The sequence below is a fragment of the Gadus macrocephalus genome, chromosome 23 (genome assembly GCF_031168955.1).
Source record: "Gadus macrocephalus chromosome 23, ASM3116895v1".
NCBI lineage: Eukaryota > Metazoa > Chordata > Actinopteri > Gadiformes > Gadidae > Gadus > Gadus macrocephalus.
The window spans coordinates 14,876,236-14,893,359 of NC_082404.1; the positions used below are offsets into that span (position 1 = coordinate 14,876,236).

At 41.8% G+C, this 17,124-nt stretch overlaps 1 protein-coding gene and 1 long non-coding RNA gene across 2 annotated transcripts in view; both read left to right on the plus strand.

The window, feature by feature from the left end:
* Nucleotides 1-2,400: 2,400 nt before the first annotated feature.
* LOC132452804 (carcinoembryonic antigen-related cell adhesion molecule 5-like) overlaps nt 2,401-17,124 on the plus strand; it is a 73,166-nt gene continuing 58,442 nt past the window's right edge. The window contains exons 1-9 of the mRNA XM_060045600.1: nt 2,401-2,565; nt 2,788-2,857; nt 10,364-10,457; nt 10,685-10,754; nt 11,052-11,417; nt 11,828-12,151; nt 12,285-12,557; nt 12,681-12,753; nt 12,842-12,875. Coding sequence (XP_059901583.1) covers nt 10,688-10,754; nt 11,052-11,417; nt 11,828-12,151; nt 12,285-12,557; nt 12,681-12,753; nt 12,842-12,875 — 1,137 coding nt within the window. The 5' untranslated portion in view covers nt 2,401-2,565; nt 2,788-2,857; nt 10,364-10,457; nt 10,685-10,687. The remainder of the gene's footprint in view (nt 2,566-2,787; nt 2,858-10,363; nt 10,458-10,684; nt 10,755-11,051; nt 11,418-11,827; nt 12,152-12,284; nt 12,558-12,680; nt 12,754-12,841; nt 12,876-17,124) is intronic.
* The window catches only part of LOC132452810 (uncharacterized), a 37,789-nt gene continuing 37,156 nt past the window's right edge, over nt 16,492-17,124 (plus strand). The window contains exon 1 of the long non-coding RNA XR_009524517.1: nt 16,492-16,546. This is a non-coding gene — a long non-coding RNA (uncharacterized LOC132452810). The remainder of the gene's footprint in view (nt 16,547-17,124) is intronic.

Here is a 17,124-nt window from a genome sequence, read left to right on the forward strand (position 1 = left end):
TGTCCTTGAGAGCACAAAGATAACTCGCCCGCATTCCTGCCGAGTTCCTCCACCCCGATGGAGGCGGACACGTGGGGTAGGGTGAGGGTGACCCAAGATCTGGCCGCTACACAGCCCCAGATCTCTACACAGCCTCCACTCCCCAGGACATGTGCAGCCTATCGCACACACAGACAGACACGTTAAGAACCTGCCTCGTGGGGGCTGCCTCGGACTCATTCTAAAATCCTTAATCAGAGCTATTTTTTCGTTTTAGTGAAAGAGGTGACTTTGCCTCTTTTGTAGTTTCTTATGGATATTGATAATGATTTTTTTTGTTAAGCTAATGTGACCAAAGCCACTTGATGTTATCTTGTGTTGCCATTGGACTGGCCATCTAGCTCCCCTCGGTGGACGTCGCGTGTACAACAGAAGTCAGCCAAGAGTATAACGTATTTATTTATATTTGCTTGCGATCAATGTGCTAGAATCTCCGTTTTTCCAGAATGCAATGTTCAACTTAGATATTTGATCCAGTTTCCTATGGGAGCGTTTTAAGGACAATAAACAAATGATTTGCAATTATTTTAATTTTCATAATGTACACACAATATTTGAGTCATAAATAATATGAAAATGAAACCGTCAAATCCTAATCTGTATTTTAAAACAATGCCCCTCTATCAAGTGGGCAATATTTAAATGCATTTTTCATTCCATTTCTGACACAAAATAATGTTTAATTAGGAAAAATAAAAAGCATTAATGCTATTGCATTTTTATCTTCAACATTGCATTTTCATTTGATTATGCCTTCAAATGACTCCAAGCAAAGCTTGAAAAAGCTCTCACCAAAGAATGTGAGAATTTTAGAAAGAAAGAAAACGATGGTTCTTGTTTCGTTTGTCGCATGTCTATTATTAAGAACTGAGAATAGGTTATAATCAATGTATTAGTCTCATATAAAAGGCTTACGAAACTATTTCTAAAAAGCAATTATTTTGACATTCTTTGGTGAAAGCTTTTGCAAGCTTCTCCTCTGTCAATACAGACTAACTATTCTCAATAAATATAATGCAAGCCTTTTCGTCTTCATGAATTGAGCGATTTTCATAGGACTGCAACCAGAAAATTGCCTACTATTTGGTTGAGAAGTGGAAATACCACAATGGTCTAAAACCCATTCTCTGCTTTCCACAAGCCATGTTCTCTTATGTTTTTCAGTTCAAGTGACAGCAGTATTAGGTTGGATCAAAGTAACTCTTTAGTTAGTGCAGTTTAGTCTCCTCTCTCAAGGAGAATATTAAACACAATTACTAATGTCTGACATCAAGGTTTATTAGCCTTTCATGGATCATTAAAAGAGTGGCCACAGAGGGACAATCGCTGTAAGTGGAAGTTTCCTAACTTCTGTATTTAAGTATACCTACATCTAACAACACATTAGTGCAATACTGATCTTATTATAGAACAAACCAACTGCTTGTTGGCTGTGAAAAAACACCCACTGCTCTTGATAAGGAAATAAAACATGATATAAATAAATACTTTTTTTAAAGGCCTTGAAAAAGCTGTTTCATGCATGTTCTTGTTAAAGTTGGTGTTCCATGTAGCCTACTGTATTTGTAAGGAAGATTTAGGAACCTTAACCAAGTCCACATTAAAAACTAAGACAATTGTCCCTTAACTCTAACCTTCTTTGAATTCATGATGCAGGAGATGAGGTTCACAAGATGCATCACGATGATCCAGTTGGAAATGCTACAGAATGTCATCTTTGTTTCGGATGAGTGGTGTTCATTTGTTTTATTGTGAATATTTAGTCCCATGTACTGAATATGTTTAGGTGTTGGCACGCCAACAGACCCGCCCTACAAGACACAGAATCTATCTTTAGTTTTACAGCTAATTGGACAATTGGCTAATCTGCATGTAATCAATCTCTGAAATGAAGCCGGTATCCATGTTCAGAATGTGATGCCCGTCTTGTAGAGGTGTGGTCAGGCTGTCAGAGGAGGATGTGGTGGGACAGGAAGGATGCATGTCAGTGGCCAATCTCATGTCAGTTGCATGTCAGTTAAAAATAACTTGGAATAAGTTATAATCGATGCATTTGTTTTACATAGTAGGCTTTCAATACTCATTTTAAAAAACAAAACTCTATGCTGAAGCTTTTCCCAGCTTATCCGTTGTCCCAACAGACAGTAACTATGCTCACTTAATACAACACAAGCCATTTTGATTTTGTGAATCGATCGGTTTTAACCCATCTCAGATTGTAGTGTGAATACAAATTAATTTGGTGACAAAATTGTTTATTTTTATATTTACATCCAGAGGACTGCCACCACACATTTGCTTCATGTATGGTTGAGAGGAGGAAGTACTAGGATCAAGGTCCATCAAGGTTGATTAGCCGTGCATGGATCATAATAAAGAGTGCTCACAGAGGGACAATCGCTAAAGGAGGAAGTATCCTAACTTGTGTTTAGGTACACCCATGTCTAACGACGCATTGGTGCAACACTGTTCTCCTTTCAGAACAAACCCTGCCTGTTGGCTGTGGAAAACCATCTACGGCTCTCGGTAAGGAATTAATACATTATATACATTCTTTCTTAAAAGGCCTTGAATAAACTGTTTAAGGGATGATCTTTTTAATTTTATTATTCCATGTAGCCTACTGTATTTTAATAGTTATTTGTTGTAATTGTTCAAAAAGGAAGATGTAGGTACCTTAACCAAGTCCACATTAAAAACTAAGACAATTGTCCCTTAACTCTAACCTTCACTGAATTCATGATGCAGGAGATGAGGTTCACAAGATGCATCACGATGATCCAGTTGGAAATGCTACTGAATGTCATCTTTGTTTCGGGTGAGTGGTGTTCATTTGTTTTATTGTGAATATTAAGTTCTAAGCACTGAATATGTTTAGGTATTGACACGCCAACAGACCCTTTTTACAAGACAGAGAATCTATAATTTATTTTACACCTAATTGGACTATCGGCTAATCTGCATGTAATCGATGAATCGTAAATGAAGCCGGTATCCATGCTCAGAATGTGATGCCGGTCTAGTAGAGGTGTGGCCAGGCTGTTAGAGGGGGATGTGGTGGGACAGGAAGGATGCATGTCATTGGCCAAATTGTGTAAAAAATGCTTGCATTGCAGGTGGTGTGGGATCCTGTCCTACAGTTTTTCATGCATCTATGCCAAACAAGATGGAGGCATTGAGGGACACTTGTTTGCAAATTCCATGTTCATTTGATTCCGTACCATCAAATAAATTAGATAAAATCAAACCCATTTTGGGTCTATGGTTGAAATCGTCCACTAATCCTAAAGATGTGGTTTTCCACAGCAACAATCAAGATAATAAGTATCCAATTAGTATCATTGGGAATATGAGTGAACACAACTGCACAACTGTTTTTACAAGCATGAAATCAAGTTATGCTGACTTATATTACTTCAGAGTGGAAAGCACCAGTTTCCGCGCAACTGACATCTGCAGTCCTCTAATAATCACAGTTAAAGGTAGGAGAACCCATTTGGTTGGGGGTCTATTTTTTGATTACTCTGTATTATAATTATTTGTAGCCTATTTCAATATGATTATGATCATTGCTGATCTTCGGCTACTTCCTGAGGTAGATATTCTTGTTCTTTGTCTAGAATTAAAGTATTGATACCACAGGATAGTATTTTCATTTTAAATAATGTTTTTACAACGTTTTATGACAGAGTCATATTGCAATAAAGCTTATTATGGACTATGTGCTGAGACACACTTTTTGTTTCCCCAATACAATCTTTAATGTGTTAATGATGATTATTCTCCCCTCTTGAATACATGGTCAACACTGAACATGCTGCATTCATTCATGTGGATATTAAACCTACATTTCAGCCTAATGCAAATGTTTCTTGAAAACAACCACGTAGATTCAGCCCCAGCACCCTCCATACAGACCCTCCAGGAGGGACCACTAACGGAGGGGAGCAGGGTAACGTTCACCTGCAGGGCCATCGCACCCTGTCCCACCCAGCCGCCTCACCTGAGCTGGATCCAGTCAGGAGGCCCTGAGGGCCGGCCGGAACCTTACGGAGACCAAGAGCCTAACGTCAGGACCCGGCGGCTGAAAATCACTCTGTCGGACCGACATGACGGGGTCCGCCTCACCTGTCTGGTGGAGTATCCGGTAAACGGCCCAACAGACGGGCCCAGCATCAGAACAGCAGAGAGCGTCGTGACGCTCAACGTTTCCTGTGAGTGACCACCAGACGGTCCAATCAGTGAGCCGGGACGGCTGAGAAGCAGAAAGAGTTTACATACTGCATTCAAATCCGTCAACAGCAGAACCATAGCTTGAAATGTAAGACTTATCTTGTGTTCCTGTAGATTCCCCGAAGGATACCCAGGCCTCCGCCAGCCCCCCCACGGTGTCGCTGGGCAGTGTGGTCAACCTGACGTGCACCAGCAGAGCCAACCCCCCCATTCTCCGGTTCACCTGGTTCAGGAGCAGTGCGGAGGGACCCCTGAACGTGTCAGATGGATCTTTGTACAGCTTCAATGTGTCCAGCTACAGAGACATCTACTACTGCGTGGCCACGAATCCCTTGGGAAACCAAACATCAGAAGAGATTAAGCTAACTGTCAGCGGTGAAAGCATCGGTAAATCAACTTCTACCCATAGACCCTATAATTAAACATTGCTATAACACATATCCCAGATATATCCCTACAATCTCTAAATGGATATGACAATGCCCCAGTGATCTTCCATGTTTGTCTCATACAGGATTGAATGTCCCTCTGATAGTGAGATTCTTTGGTACCTTCTTCTTTATTGGTCTGGTCATCTCTGTCCTGTAAGTAAAACACACACAATTTAGTTTGAACAATGAAGAGGCAAGATGAACCTTTCCAGTATGTGTGCTGGGTCCGTCTCCGTTCTAACCTGTGATCCCACCTCATGTTTTTAGGTGGTTACTGAAGAAGCCTTCAACTCGGCAACAGGTAGGAACCACAGTGGTGGACAGCGTAGTCGCATCCTGTACTTGAAGGAAGAAATGGTTTACCCTTAGACGGTAAATTAAACAAGTTTACTGAATTGATTAAAAAAAATGACTTCAACGTGGACAATGACCTCATTAACATTTTTGTAGGATCCAGTCATTTCTGTACATCGTCTTATTTCAGGCATTCTCAAAAGTATTTCTCGTAAAAACAAATTGATTGAAAATCTTGCATGCACTACTGAAATTCTATCTTTTTGCTACAATTGAGCAAATATTCAAATATAATTCAAATTTAAAATGCAAAAAAAATACTAAGAGTAAGAGTCATTTTGATTATAATTGTAAGCAGACTGATAGCTGCTCTTTCATCAAGCCTTCCAAGCCGTTGTTTCCCAATTCTACATTTGAAATAACTGCTGGAGTGTGTGTGCACCCCTCCGTGCAAAGCTATTTTTCAATTCAACAAACCCCAGATTCTTGGGGTCCCAAGCATGTGATCATGCAAAAGACACTACAAGCTCTTAATTGTTCAGCCCAGGATTGCTGGAAATAAGGTTATCAGAATAAAGCTGTCTCACCTGGTATATAAGATACATTTGCTCTCCGTTCCGATGAGTTCAATTGCAGTCATGTGAAAGTAGCCCTGGGAAATTTGCATAATCAGACGGGCAGTGGTGGGTAGTAACGCATTACAAGTAACGTTTCACATTTTCCATTGTGCCTTCATTAAAATGAGTATTTTGATAAAGACATTATCTTCGTAGACTGTGATACAAGCGTACACGTTAGCGACGTGCCCTCCCTAGGTTGCAACATAGTTGCGATTCCATAGCCGAGGAGACGAGTCGACCGTTACGTTGGGACTGAGGGCTAGAAACGCATGGATGCAGACGCGCAGGAAGATATTTTTGCCAGGGGGTGCGGAGTAACGGTCCACGAATAGTTTATATAATTCTAAAGATACTATGTTACACAGTATTCTGCAGACCACTCACAAATTTGTTCGTCATTGTCGTGTCTGGCTCTGTGAGCGTGCGGGCATGCTATGTGCGTAGGCTGGATAAATCTGATTGCCCAATCAGCCAACCAAGTCAGTCTCGTTTGTGTTTAATTGGTTGTGTTCCTACAAAGCTCCTGCCTTTTGTCACATGCACAGAGCTTAATACAAATTTGTTTGAAATGAAATTACATTTTTTGTTGTACATATTGCTTTTGTTGTACAACTTGTGAAGAAATGTTTTAGGAGTGCATCTCTTTCTCTCCCTCACTCACTCACGCATTCTAACACGTTATGTATTTTTCACTGATCCAAGAACTCCAATACAAAAATGTGAAGTAACTTGTAATTTGAGTAACTTTAAAACAAAGTACTTTTTTACTCTTACTCAAGTAGGTTTTCCAATTGGAATATTTACTTTTACTAAAGTCGATTTTGAAGGAAGTAATTTTACTTTTACTTGAGTATAGATTTTCAGTACTCCACCCACCACTGCAGACGGGCCGCGTTTCTGCTCTTTAGAATATCTCATCTCATACAGAAGCAGTCAACCACAACACATTCTGACAGAGCCAACTATGGGAAAGATGACTATGCTATACTTAGCCTTCATGTGAACATATTTTAGTTATTCAAATAATTAAACAATATCTTGGCTCTCCCAAAATAAACATAATGCACTCAGCTACCTCAATAAACACATATTGTTCAAATGTTATAGTAGGTTTGCCATTATTCTATTGAAACCACTTGTTCACTCTTCTTTCAGGTCATGTATTCATGTATTAATGCTTTTCCACAGAATCCAATATGCAAGGTGTCAGACAAGAAGGTGGAAGAGTAGATCCACTGCGTAGAGATCGACTCTGCCAAGCGAGGTGCTGTGCAGAACCCAGGTCTGCAGTGTGTGTACCAAATGTAATAAACTGTAAAATACAGAGCAGATTTAACAGTCAAATTTAAATAAATAACAGTATATTCATGTTGATAAATGGTCCATATTCAAACTGATATGATACATGTAAAAACGTGCATGATGTAAAAATGTATTATTCGTTACTTCATGAAACTGCCCAGTCTACCTACAGTAATCTTCTATTTTTTTTTTCATGTAAAATAATTAATAAATGATGAATTAAAACGTAATAAAAACGTCCGAAAAGTGTTCACAGCCATGATATTGATTTTTACTAATTAAAGAAATAGTTCAATATTTTGAACACTGGGCCCAAATGACAAGATGTTTTCAGTCAGGATTGCTAAAAGAAGAAACCGGAACTTCTCCAGCTCCCTGTTCCGCCCGTCCGGTAACACCGGGAAGCCCCCTCCTCCTCTACTGCATGGACATACCTGTACCATTTGAATCAACGGTAAACATTCAAAACATGACACTCACAGTATAATCGTACTGAGTACGTCATCTTGAAAGGTAAAAAACCAAGCTTTGTCAATTAATGTGTGCAATTTGGAAAGGAATTCTTTTTCATTTAGAAACGTCAAGATGCTCAAGAATTTAAGGGACATCATAAGTTACTTTTGAAAGCAGAGCTTAAAACACTGAATCCAGGTTTATATTTAAGGGATTTACATCAATAAACAGGAAAAGAAATACCTCATATTATGTAAACCAGTAAGTAATGGAAAGGCATTACAGTTTTATACTCACTTCACAGGCCGGGTTTTCAATAAATAAAATACAAAATTACGGTGGGTTCACATTTAAATTTATATTGACTCCTGGTAGACCTTTGTGTTGTAGGGTCCATGTGGTAAGTCCAAAATATTGATCTTCTTCAGCAGATGCTCCTGTGCTCCATGAGTAGGGTAAGGTTAAATCAGCATTTTAACTGTTTATGTGTATTTTTTGCAATTGAAAGAATGTGTATTGGGAGGCTGTAGACTGTTCCACACTTGTGAAGTGCAGAAGCAGCTGATCAAGAGCAATATGTAGCAATATGTCATGGCCCCTAAACTCTACTAATAAACAATAAACAAAGTTCACTATCTTCAAGGGAAGTGGCCCAGTTAATAAACCAACAGTATGAGGCTGTGCCCATTAACGAGTGCAGGTCGCGGATAAAAAAGCCTGAAAACACGATTATTAAGATGTGATCAGTTGTTGATTACAATTCTGAATTTTAAATTGATTCATGGAGTTCAAAATATTCTGTTCAAGGCCAGAATGCAGATCTTTCTTTGAATAGGTACAGCGCCCCCCTTTTAACTGGTACAGCGAACCCTATCGACTGGTAGAGCGCCACCTATCGACTGGTACAGCGCCCCTATCGACTGGTACAGTGCCCCCTATCGACTGGTACAGCCCCCCCTATCGACTGGTACAGTGCCCCCTATCGACTGGTACAGCCCCCCTATCGACTGGTACAGCGCCCCCTATTGACTGGTACAGCCCCCCTATCGACTGGTACAGCCCCCCTATCGACTGGTACAGCGCCTCCTATCGACTGACAGAGCGCCCCCTGTTGACTGGCCGTAGAAACAGCAACACATCACATGTGTCAAACTTCTGCCAAACAAAACAAAATGGATGACACTCCTTTTATTCACAGTGGCAAACGCAACATTTTAAGATACCTAGTTTAAAATGTGTTACGATAACATCGCTACCGGCCAATGTGCATTTAATCTTCATGTATATGATGTTTAGATTGTGTGTTCATGCAACTTGAAGTTGTCATGGTGATCCATGTTGACCTAGCTCCTATTTTGTGTGAATCAATGTCTTTCTGAGCAGTTGTGTTCAGGGTTATTTTATGTAACTGACAATGTTATTTAAAAGGAATGGATGCCATTTATTCTTCATTGGGAAAGATGAGGACGACGTCAATGCAATGAATGAAGTGAAAGGAAGACTTAAATCATTGTCAAAGGCTTCAAAGCGCATCACCATGGGTTTCATAGACATGCAATTAGTGAAGCGGACACAACATTCAAGGGGTACAGATGACGTGGGAGTGAGATAGACTAATATGAATCAGGGCATTAAGGTTTACTAAAAGTAGTAGATAATCTACTATAAATCTAGCCCTACAGGAAGTGATGTAATGAGGTGACCTGGGGTCTATTTAATATGAAAGAGGGCAGATTGGGGACATGTGTATTCAATATCGCAAAACATCATCAAAATTCACCATTGAAACATCTTGGAAATAAAAGATATTGCAATGAATACATGAAGTCATTGGAAAGAGATTGGAACTGGGCGATCAGACCTGTTAACCAGGGGATGCCCTGGGATCACTCTGTGAAAATATCATGTCTCTGCAATAAAAGACATAATATGAATGTAATCTTAAATGATGGTTCATTACTTGTCATTTTACAGATTAATTTACAAATGTTGATGCCTGCACGTATCTTTACATCCACAAAATCCACCCGGTCCAAGAAAAAAAGGAACATTTACTGTAAAATAACTTATTATTGTTATTTCCTCATATTGTTCCCAAGGGGGAGTAGCAGACCTCCGAGTATGATAAGATCACTGCTCAATAGGCTAATAACACACAGATCAGGGCTGAACTGGAGAAACAATGAATATCATAATTTGTAACAAGATCGATTTTGCATCCACTGATGTCAGTAAAATAATACTCTGTTTAAGCATCTATGACTCACTACAGCCAACCAGTAGCAGGACTCACCACAGTACTCACTACAGCAGGACTCTACAGCAGGACTCGCTACAGCAGGACTCGCTGCAGCAGGACTCACTACAGCAGGACTCTCTACAGCAGGACTACACAGCAGGACTCGCTACAGCAGGACTCGCTGCAGCAGGACTCACTACATTAAGACTCGCTACACCAGGAGGACTCCCTCCAGCCAACCAGCAGGAGAGCTTGAAAAAGCTTCACCATAGGCATTGACTGACTTTTAGAGTTAAACAAAACTATGCTTCTGGTTTTGTTTGTCGCATGTCAGTTAAAAATAACTTGGAATAAGTTATAATCGATGCATTTGTTTTACATAGTAGGCTTTCTATACTCATTTTAAAACACAAAACTCTATGCTGAAGCTTTCTCCAGCTTATCCTTTGTCCCAACAGACAGTGACTATGCTCACTTAATACAACACAAGCCTTTTCATTTTGTGAATCGATCGGTTATAAGACATCTCAAGATTGTAGTGTGAATACAAATTAATTTGGTGACAAAATATTATTTATTTTTATATTTACATCCAGAGGACTGCCACCAAACATTTGCTTCATGTATGGTTGAGAGGAGGAAGTACTAGGATCAAGGTCCATCAAGGTTGATTAGCCGTGCATGGATCATAAAGAAGAGAGTCACAGAGGGACAATCGCTAAAGGTGGAAGTATCCTAACTTTGGTATTTAGGTACACCCATGTCTAACAACGCATTGGTGCAACACTGTTCTCCTTTGAGAACAAACCCTGCCTGTTGGCTGTGAAAAACCATCTACGGCTCACGGTAAGAAATTAATACATTAAATATTCTTTTTTATAAAAAAAAACTTAAAAAAACTGTTTAAGGCATGATCTTTTTAGTTTTTTTGTTCCATGTAGCCTACTGTATTTTAATGGTTGTTATTTGTTGTAATTGTTCAACAAGGAAGATGTAGGTACCTTAACCAAGTCCATATTAAAAACTAAGACAATTGGCCCTTAACTCTAACCTTCACTGAATTCATGATGCAGGAGATGAGGTTCACAAGATGCATCACGATGATCCAGTTGGAAATGCTGCTGAATGTCATCTTTGTTTCGGGTGAGTGGTGTTCATTTGTTTTATTGTGAATATTTAGTTCCAAGCACTGAACATGTTTAGGTATTGGCACGCCAACAGACCCGTTTTACAAGACACAGAAGCTATAAATTAGTTTTACACCGAATTGGACTATCGGCTAATAGGCATGTAATCGATCTCTGAAATGAAGCCTGTATCCATGTTCAGAATGTGATGCCGGTCTAGTAGAGGTGTGGCCAGGCTGTTAGAGGAGGATGTGGTGGGACAGGAAGGACGCATGTCATTGGCCAATTTGTGTAAAAAATGCTTGCATTGCAGGTGGTGTGGGATCCTGTCATTCAGCCCTTCATGCATCTATGCCAAACAAGATGGAGGCATTGAGCGACACTTGTTTGCAAATTCCATGTTCATTTGATTCAGTACCATCAAATCAATTAGATAAAACCAAACCCATTTGGGGTGTATGGTTCAAATCGACCACCGATTTTGAAGATGTGGTTTTCCAAAGCAACATACAAGATAATATGTATCCAATTAGTATCATTGGGAATATGAGTGAATACAACTGCACAACTGTTTTTACAAACATGAACTCAAGTTATGCTGACGTATATTACTTCAGAGTGGAAGGCACCAGTTTCAAGGCAACCGACAGGTGCAATCATCTTACAATCACAGTTAAAGGTAGGGGACCCCATTTGGTTTGGGGGTCTATTTTTTTATTACTGTCATTATTATAATTATTCGTAACCTATTTCAATATTATTTTGATCATTTTGGATTGTCGGCTACTTCCTGATTAGTCAGATCTACTTGGTCTCCTGGTCTAGAATTAAAATAGCGATACCACAGAATTGTACTTTCACTTTAAAGAACAATGTCTTATGCCAGTGTCATTGTATACTGTAGTGCATGAGTTATTGACTAGAGGGTTAGATACACTTCGTTTCCCTCATAGAATCTTTAAGGTGTTTATAAGGATTATTTTCCCTCTTGAATACACTGGCCAACACTGAACATGCTGCATTCATTCATGTGGATATTGAAGCTACATTTCAGCCTAATGCAAATGTTTCTTGAAAACAACCACGTAGATTCAGCCCCAGCACCCTCCATACAGACCCTCCAGGAGGGACCACTAACGGAGGGGAGCAGGGTAACGTTCACCTGCAGGGCCATCGCACCCTGTCCCACCCAGCCGCCTCACCTGAGCTGGAACCAGTCAGGAGGCCCTGAGGGCCGGCTGGAGCCGCACGGAGACCAAGAGCCTAACGTCAGGACCCGGCGGCTGAATATCACTCTGTCGGACCGACATGACGGGGTCCGCCTCACCTGTCTGGTGGAGTATCCGGTGAACGACCCAGCAGGCGGGCCCAGCATCAGAACAGCAGAGAGCGTCGTGACGCTCAACGTTTCCTGTGAGTGACCAGCAGACGGTCCAATCAGTGAGCCGGGGCGGCTGAGAAGCAGAAAGAGTTTACATACTGCATTCAAATCCGTCAACAGCGGAACCATAGCTTGAAATTGAAGACTTATCTTGTGCTCCTGTAGATTCCCCGAAGGATACCCAGGCCTCCGTCAGCCCCCCCACGGTGTCGCTGGGCAGTGTGGTCAACCTGACGTGCACCAGCAGAGCCAACCCCCCCGTTCTCCGGTTCACCTGGTTCAGGAGCAGTGCGGAGGGACCCCTGAACGTGTCAGATGGATCTTTGTACAGCTTCAATGTGTCCAGCTACAGAGGAATCTACTACTGCGTGGCCACGAATCCCTTGGGAAAACAAACATCAGAAGAGATTACGCTAACTGTCAGCGGTGAAAGCGTCGGTATATCAACTTCTACCCATAGGCCCTATAATAAAAACTTTACCATAATACATATCCCAAACATATCCCTACAATCTGGATATGATAATGCCCCAGTGATCTACAATGTTTTATCTCATACAGAGTTGAATGTCCTTCTGATAATTGGTGGATTCTTTGGTACCGTCTTCTTTATTGGTCTGATCATCGGTGTCCTGTAAGTAAAACACACAGTAACACACATCTTTATCTTTAGATATAGATCTATATCCGTTCTAACCTGTGATCCCACCTCATGTTTTTAGGTGGTTACTGAAGAAACCTTTAACACAGCAACAGGTAGGAACCAAACAGTGGTGGATAGCGTACCTGCATCCTGCACTTGAACGTATAGTTTACCCTGAGGCAAAGTTAACTCATATAAATTTTTGTAGGATGCAGTCATTTCTGTACATCATCATATTTTAAGCAATGTTTATTGATAGTATTTTCGATAAACAAAATAAGCTTACTTGCAGTAAAAATATTTTTGCTGCAATAAAGAAAGAATTCTAAATGACTTAAAATATGCAATTGTCTACAAGGGATATTACTCAAGCAAAAATCTAATCAGGCCTCCCAAAAATAAACCTACCTAATGAAATACAATTGTAGTCAATTTCAGTCAATTTCAGATTGATGTGGAAGTGGAGGTTTATCTCAACCATGGTTGAGAAGGAATTGGGGAAAGGGTACATTGGCTTTGACTCCCAAAAGTACATGAACCGCGACATGGAGGAGAAAGGGATTGTTGCCCGTGATTGTTGACCGCCGGAGCCCCGCTGCCCGCTGCTGAGGCACCACCGCCGCGAGGCACCACCGCCGTGGGGCTGGTGGTGCCTCGCCGCTACCCACTGCCGAGGCGGTGGTGCCTCGGCAGTGGGCAGCGGGGCTCCGGCGGGAGACAATCGCGGTCAACAATCCCTTTCTCCTCCAGACTGACAAAACACAAGAAAATGCAATAATAGCAGGTAGCTCAACTCATTGACCCTAACCTAACCCGACATGGGAATCCATTCTCAGATGGTGCCTTCATTAAACACTGTCTCGCTAAAGTTTCAGGAATAATGTGCCCAGAGAAAATGCAGGAATTCAAAACTGTGGCCATGTCCAGAAACACAGTTTTGTTGCGAATCAAAGACTTGAGAAGCACCTTAAAACATCAAGTGTGGGAAAAAGCTTACGCTTCTGATTTTTTCTCGATTGCATGTGTTCAGAGTATAGATGCAACAGACTCTGCACAGCGGTTCATTAATTTACGGGGAGTCGATGACTTTTGCATTGCGGAGGATCTGCTTGATCTTAGGAGTCTAAAGGGCACAAACAACGCTAAGGACATCTTTGAAGCTCTGTCAGATGCAATTGACAAGATGGGACATAACTTGGACAAGCTGTGTGGAGCAACAATGGATGGGACTCCAGCAATGGAAGGCGCGCACAAAGGAATGGCCTCTAGGGTGTGCTCCAAGGTGCAAGGGAGTGGAGGTGAGGCTGTTCAAATGCACTGCTTCATCCACCATGATGGACCTTTGTGGCAAAGCCGTCCAGCTTGGCGTTTCAAAGGTCTTGAAAACGGTCAAAATAATTCGAGCCTGAGGGCTCTACCACAGCTTTTCTATCTGATGTAGATGCTGAATACGGGGACGTACTCTACCATTCTGATGTGGCAGTCAAGTGGCCGCTCCGTGCTGCAGCGGTGTTATTCCCTGAGATCTTAAATCAACTTTTCTAAAAGTTCAAGAGCTGCAACTTCAATGTTTCGCACTTCCCCAACGCTGACCGAAATCAGATGTGCTGTTCCGAAGGCCAAGCTTTCTGTGCTTACTCAGCGCTTCGAAGATTGTACGATGGATGCAGACGAAGTGGAAGAGAGTCTGCAATTAGAACTTATCGAAATGCAGCGCAGTGTTTCCCGCAGACAGAAAGCAATGTGTGGTGCGTGAGACGGAGTGGGACCCTTTTTCAGCCCGCTGGTTTTCCTTTGATAGGCGCGTTGAGAGGAGGAGCGGGCGAATCTGCTGTTTATTGTGTACCCGCGCTCCACTGGCATGAATGTGCGCTTGTCTCTGTGTGTGCGTGTTCCTGTGTGTATGCGTGTGTGAGCGAGAATATCGGGGAGAAAGAGTGCTATGAGGAGATGAATGTACGGAACGATTAAAAAAAAGAAGCAGAATCAATTTGTGACGCTCGGTGTTGATTCTGTAGCGCTGCGCCACACGTTGGTCTATGTATGGGAAACACTGCAGTGTGATGATTCTCTGAAGAATCAACATCAGCTTCTCTCCCTAACCGACTTCTGGCGGAGCATGGAAAAGGCCAAGTTTCCTCTGATGAGAATCCACACAAAAAGAATGATGAGTCTGTTCAATAAGCCACTGTTCAGTAACTTATTCGCATTACAAGCTTGAAATATACCAATACCCTATTCCCCTTTATACAGGGCTGTATAAAGGGGAATCCCATGAACAGAAGGCTGTTATATAAGCTGAGTTTTTTCTTTAAGCATATTAAATTATCAAGCATAACTGACCTTCATTTGAATGATTTCGCTAACTTTGATACACTAGAAGTGAGGCGATATACCTTACCTCTGGTGAGTGTCCCAGCCCTTCTTATATTTTTCTGTTTGTGGGCTTCAGTGAAAAAAGCTTGAACATCCCTAACCCTGTTGTATGGGAACCACTTGTTGACTCTTCTTTCAAGTAATGTATTCATGTATCAATGCTCGTCCACAGAATCCAATAATCAAGGCGTCAGACAAGCAGGTGGAAGAGGAGATCCACTACGGAGAGATCGACTTTGCCAAGCAAGGTGCTGTGCCGAACCCAGGCCTGGTGTTCCCCCAGGGGGAGGAGCAGACCTCAGATTACTGCTCAACAGGCTAAGAACACACAGATCAGGGCTGAACTGGAGAGGAGCTGAATAGTTTGGACTGGGATCTCTTTAGTATCCACTTATGTCAGCATAAACATATCCTGCTTATAGTGTAATTCCGGTGAACCCAGGGTCTTTGTTTTGGCATGTAAACTCATCAAATAAGCCCTCCAAATACATTTTTCAATGAAAATCAAGTATAGAGTTTGCCCAGCATAATGTTTGGCTTCCATGTTATTGGCTAGGGGCACAGCGAAAGCTTTTAAATCTGCATTTTTTAACCACTAATCTAGCCAAAAATAGCACCAAACCTCTGCAGTCGCATGATATGGGTCCCTACACCTAAAATGAAGCATCAACAACTTAGTTAGTGTAGCGGGAGTTTGTTAAAAGAGAACTTGATTACCAGCTACCGTAGATAATATAATAGAGGCACCAACAAATGTAACTTAAAAATCCGAATTGGAAAACAGTCTTTTTCAACAAACTCCCGGTACGCTAACTAATGCCGCGTTTCCACTGCAGGGTGCGGAACGGATCGGATCGCAAAGGTGCGGTAGGGAGGGGGCGGTATAGCCCAGCTCAGTTCCGAGGTCACGTTTCCACTGCCGACAGTACCCTTGGTGGTAGGCCGGATGTCGATCACCGCGGCAGCTACGTAAACATCGTAAACAACGTCTTCCTCCCCAAGAATGCAGACGAACGTCTCCACCTCCTTGTTCGCCCAAGCAAGCTTTTTACGCGACATGTTAATTGTAAAGAATAATACCTCGAGGCTACTGTTTGTTTGTTTTTATCCCCGCGTCACCCGGAAGTGACGATTCTGTCGACCAATCAACGGAGGGGGGGTGTAGCTAGAATTTCACGGGACCCTTTCAGGCGTCTGGTCTCGTTTTGGGTACCGCAACAGAGGAGTCCCGAGAATGGGGCCGGAACGGGTACGGCAAAGTCCGGGTCACGCCCACTTTTGGCGGTGGAAACGCGACCCGACCCGCACCTTTGCGATCCGATCCGTTCCGCACCCTGCAGTGGAAACGCGCCATAAGTTGTTGATGCATCGTTTTATGTGTAGGGACCCAAATCATGCTACTGAAGAGGTTTGGTGCTATTCTGAGCTATATTATATAGTTCGCTGTGCCCCTAACAAATAACATGGAGGCAAACATTGCGCCGAGCAAACTCTATACTTGACTTTCAATGAAAAAAGTATCTGGGGGGCTTATTTGATGGGATCACATGCAAAAAAAAAGACCCTGGGATACATTTTTGCCGGAATTACACTTTCAGCATCTATGGCTGCGGGTGCAAAACGTTTCTAAAACATGGCACCCCTTATGCTTTTTTGTCTCCAAGGCACCCAATAAACCAAAACAAGTTTGACTCCCTGTAGGGCTAGGTGCTGTTTATGAGGATTATAAGGGAGGAGGATGTGATGTGAAGGGTGACACCGATTTTAAAGTTCAGCCAGTTACCCAATGGGTGGAGTTTGTCCCACCCACTCATTTGCATTTTAATATTGTCTACATTGAAGCAATTCAAATGCAAAGAGATAGCATTTTAATTGTATATCCGACTCAAATAATGTATGTATATTATGAACAATAAAAAGCATCAGTGATATTGCATTGTCATCATCAACATTGCGTTTTCATTTGATTAGGGTCCTCAAAATGCC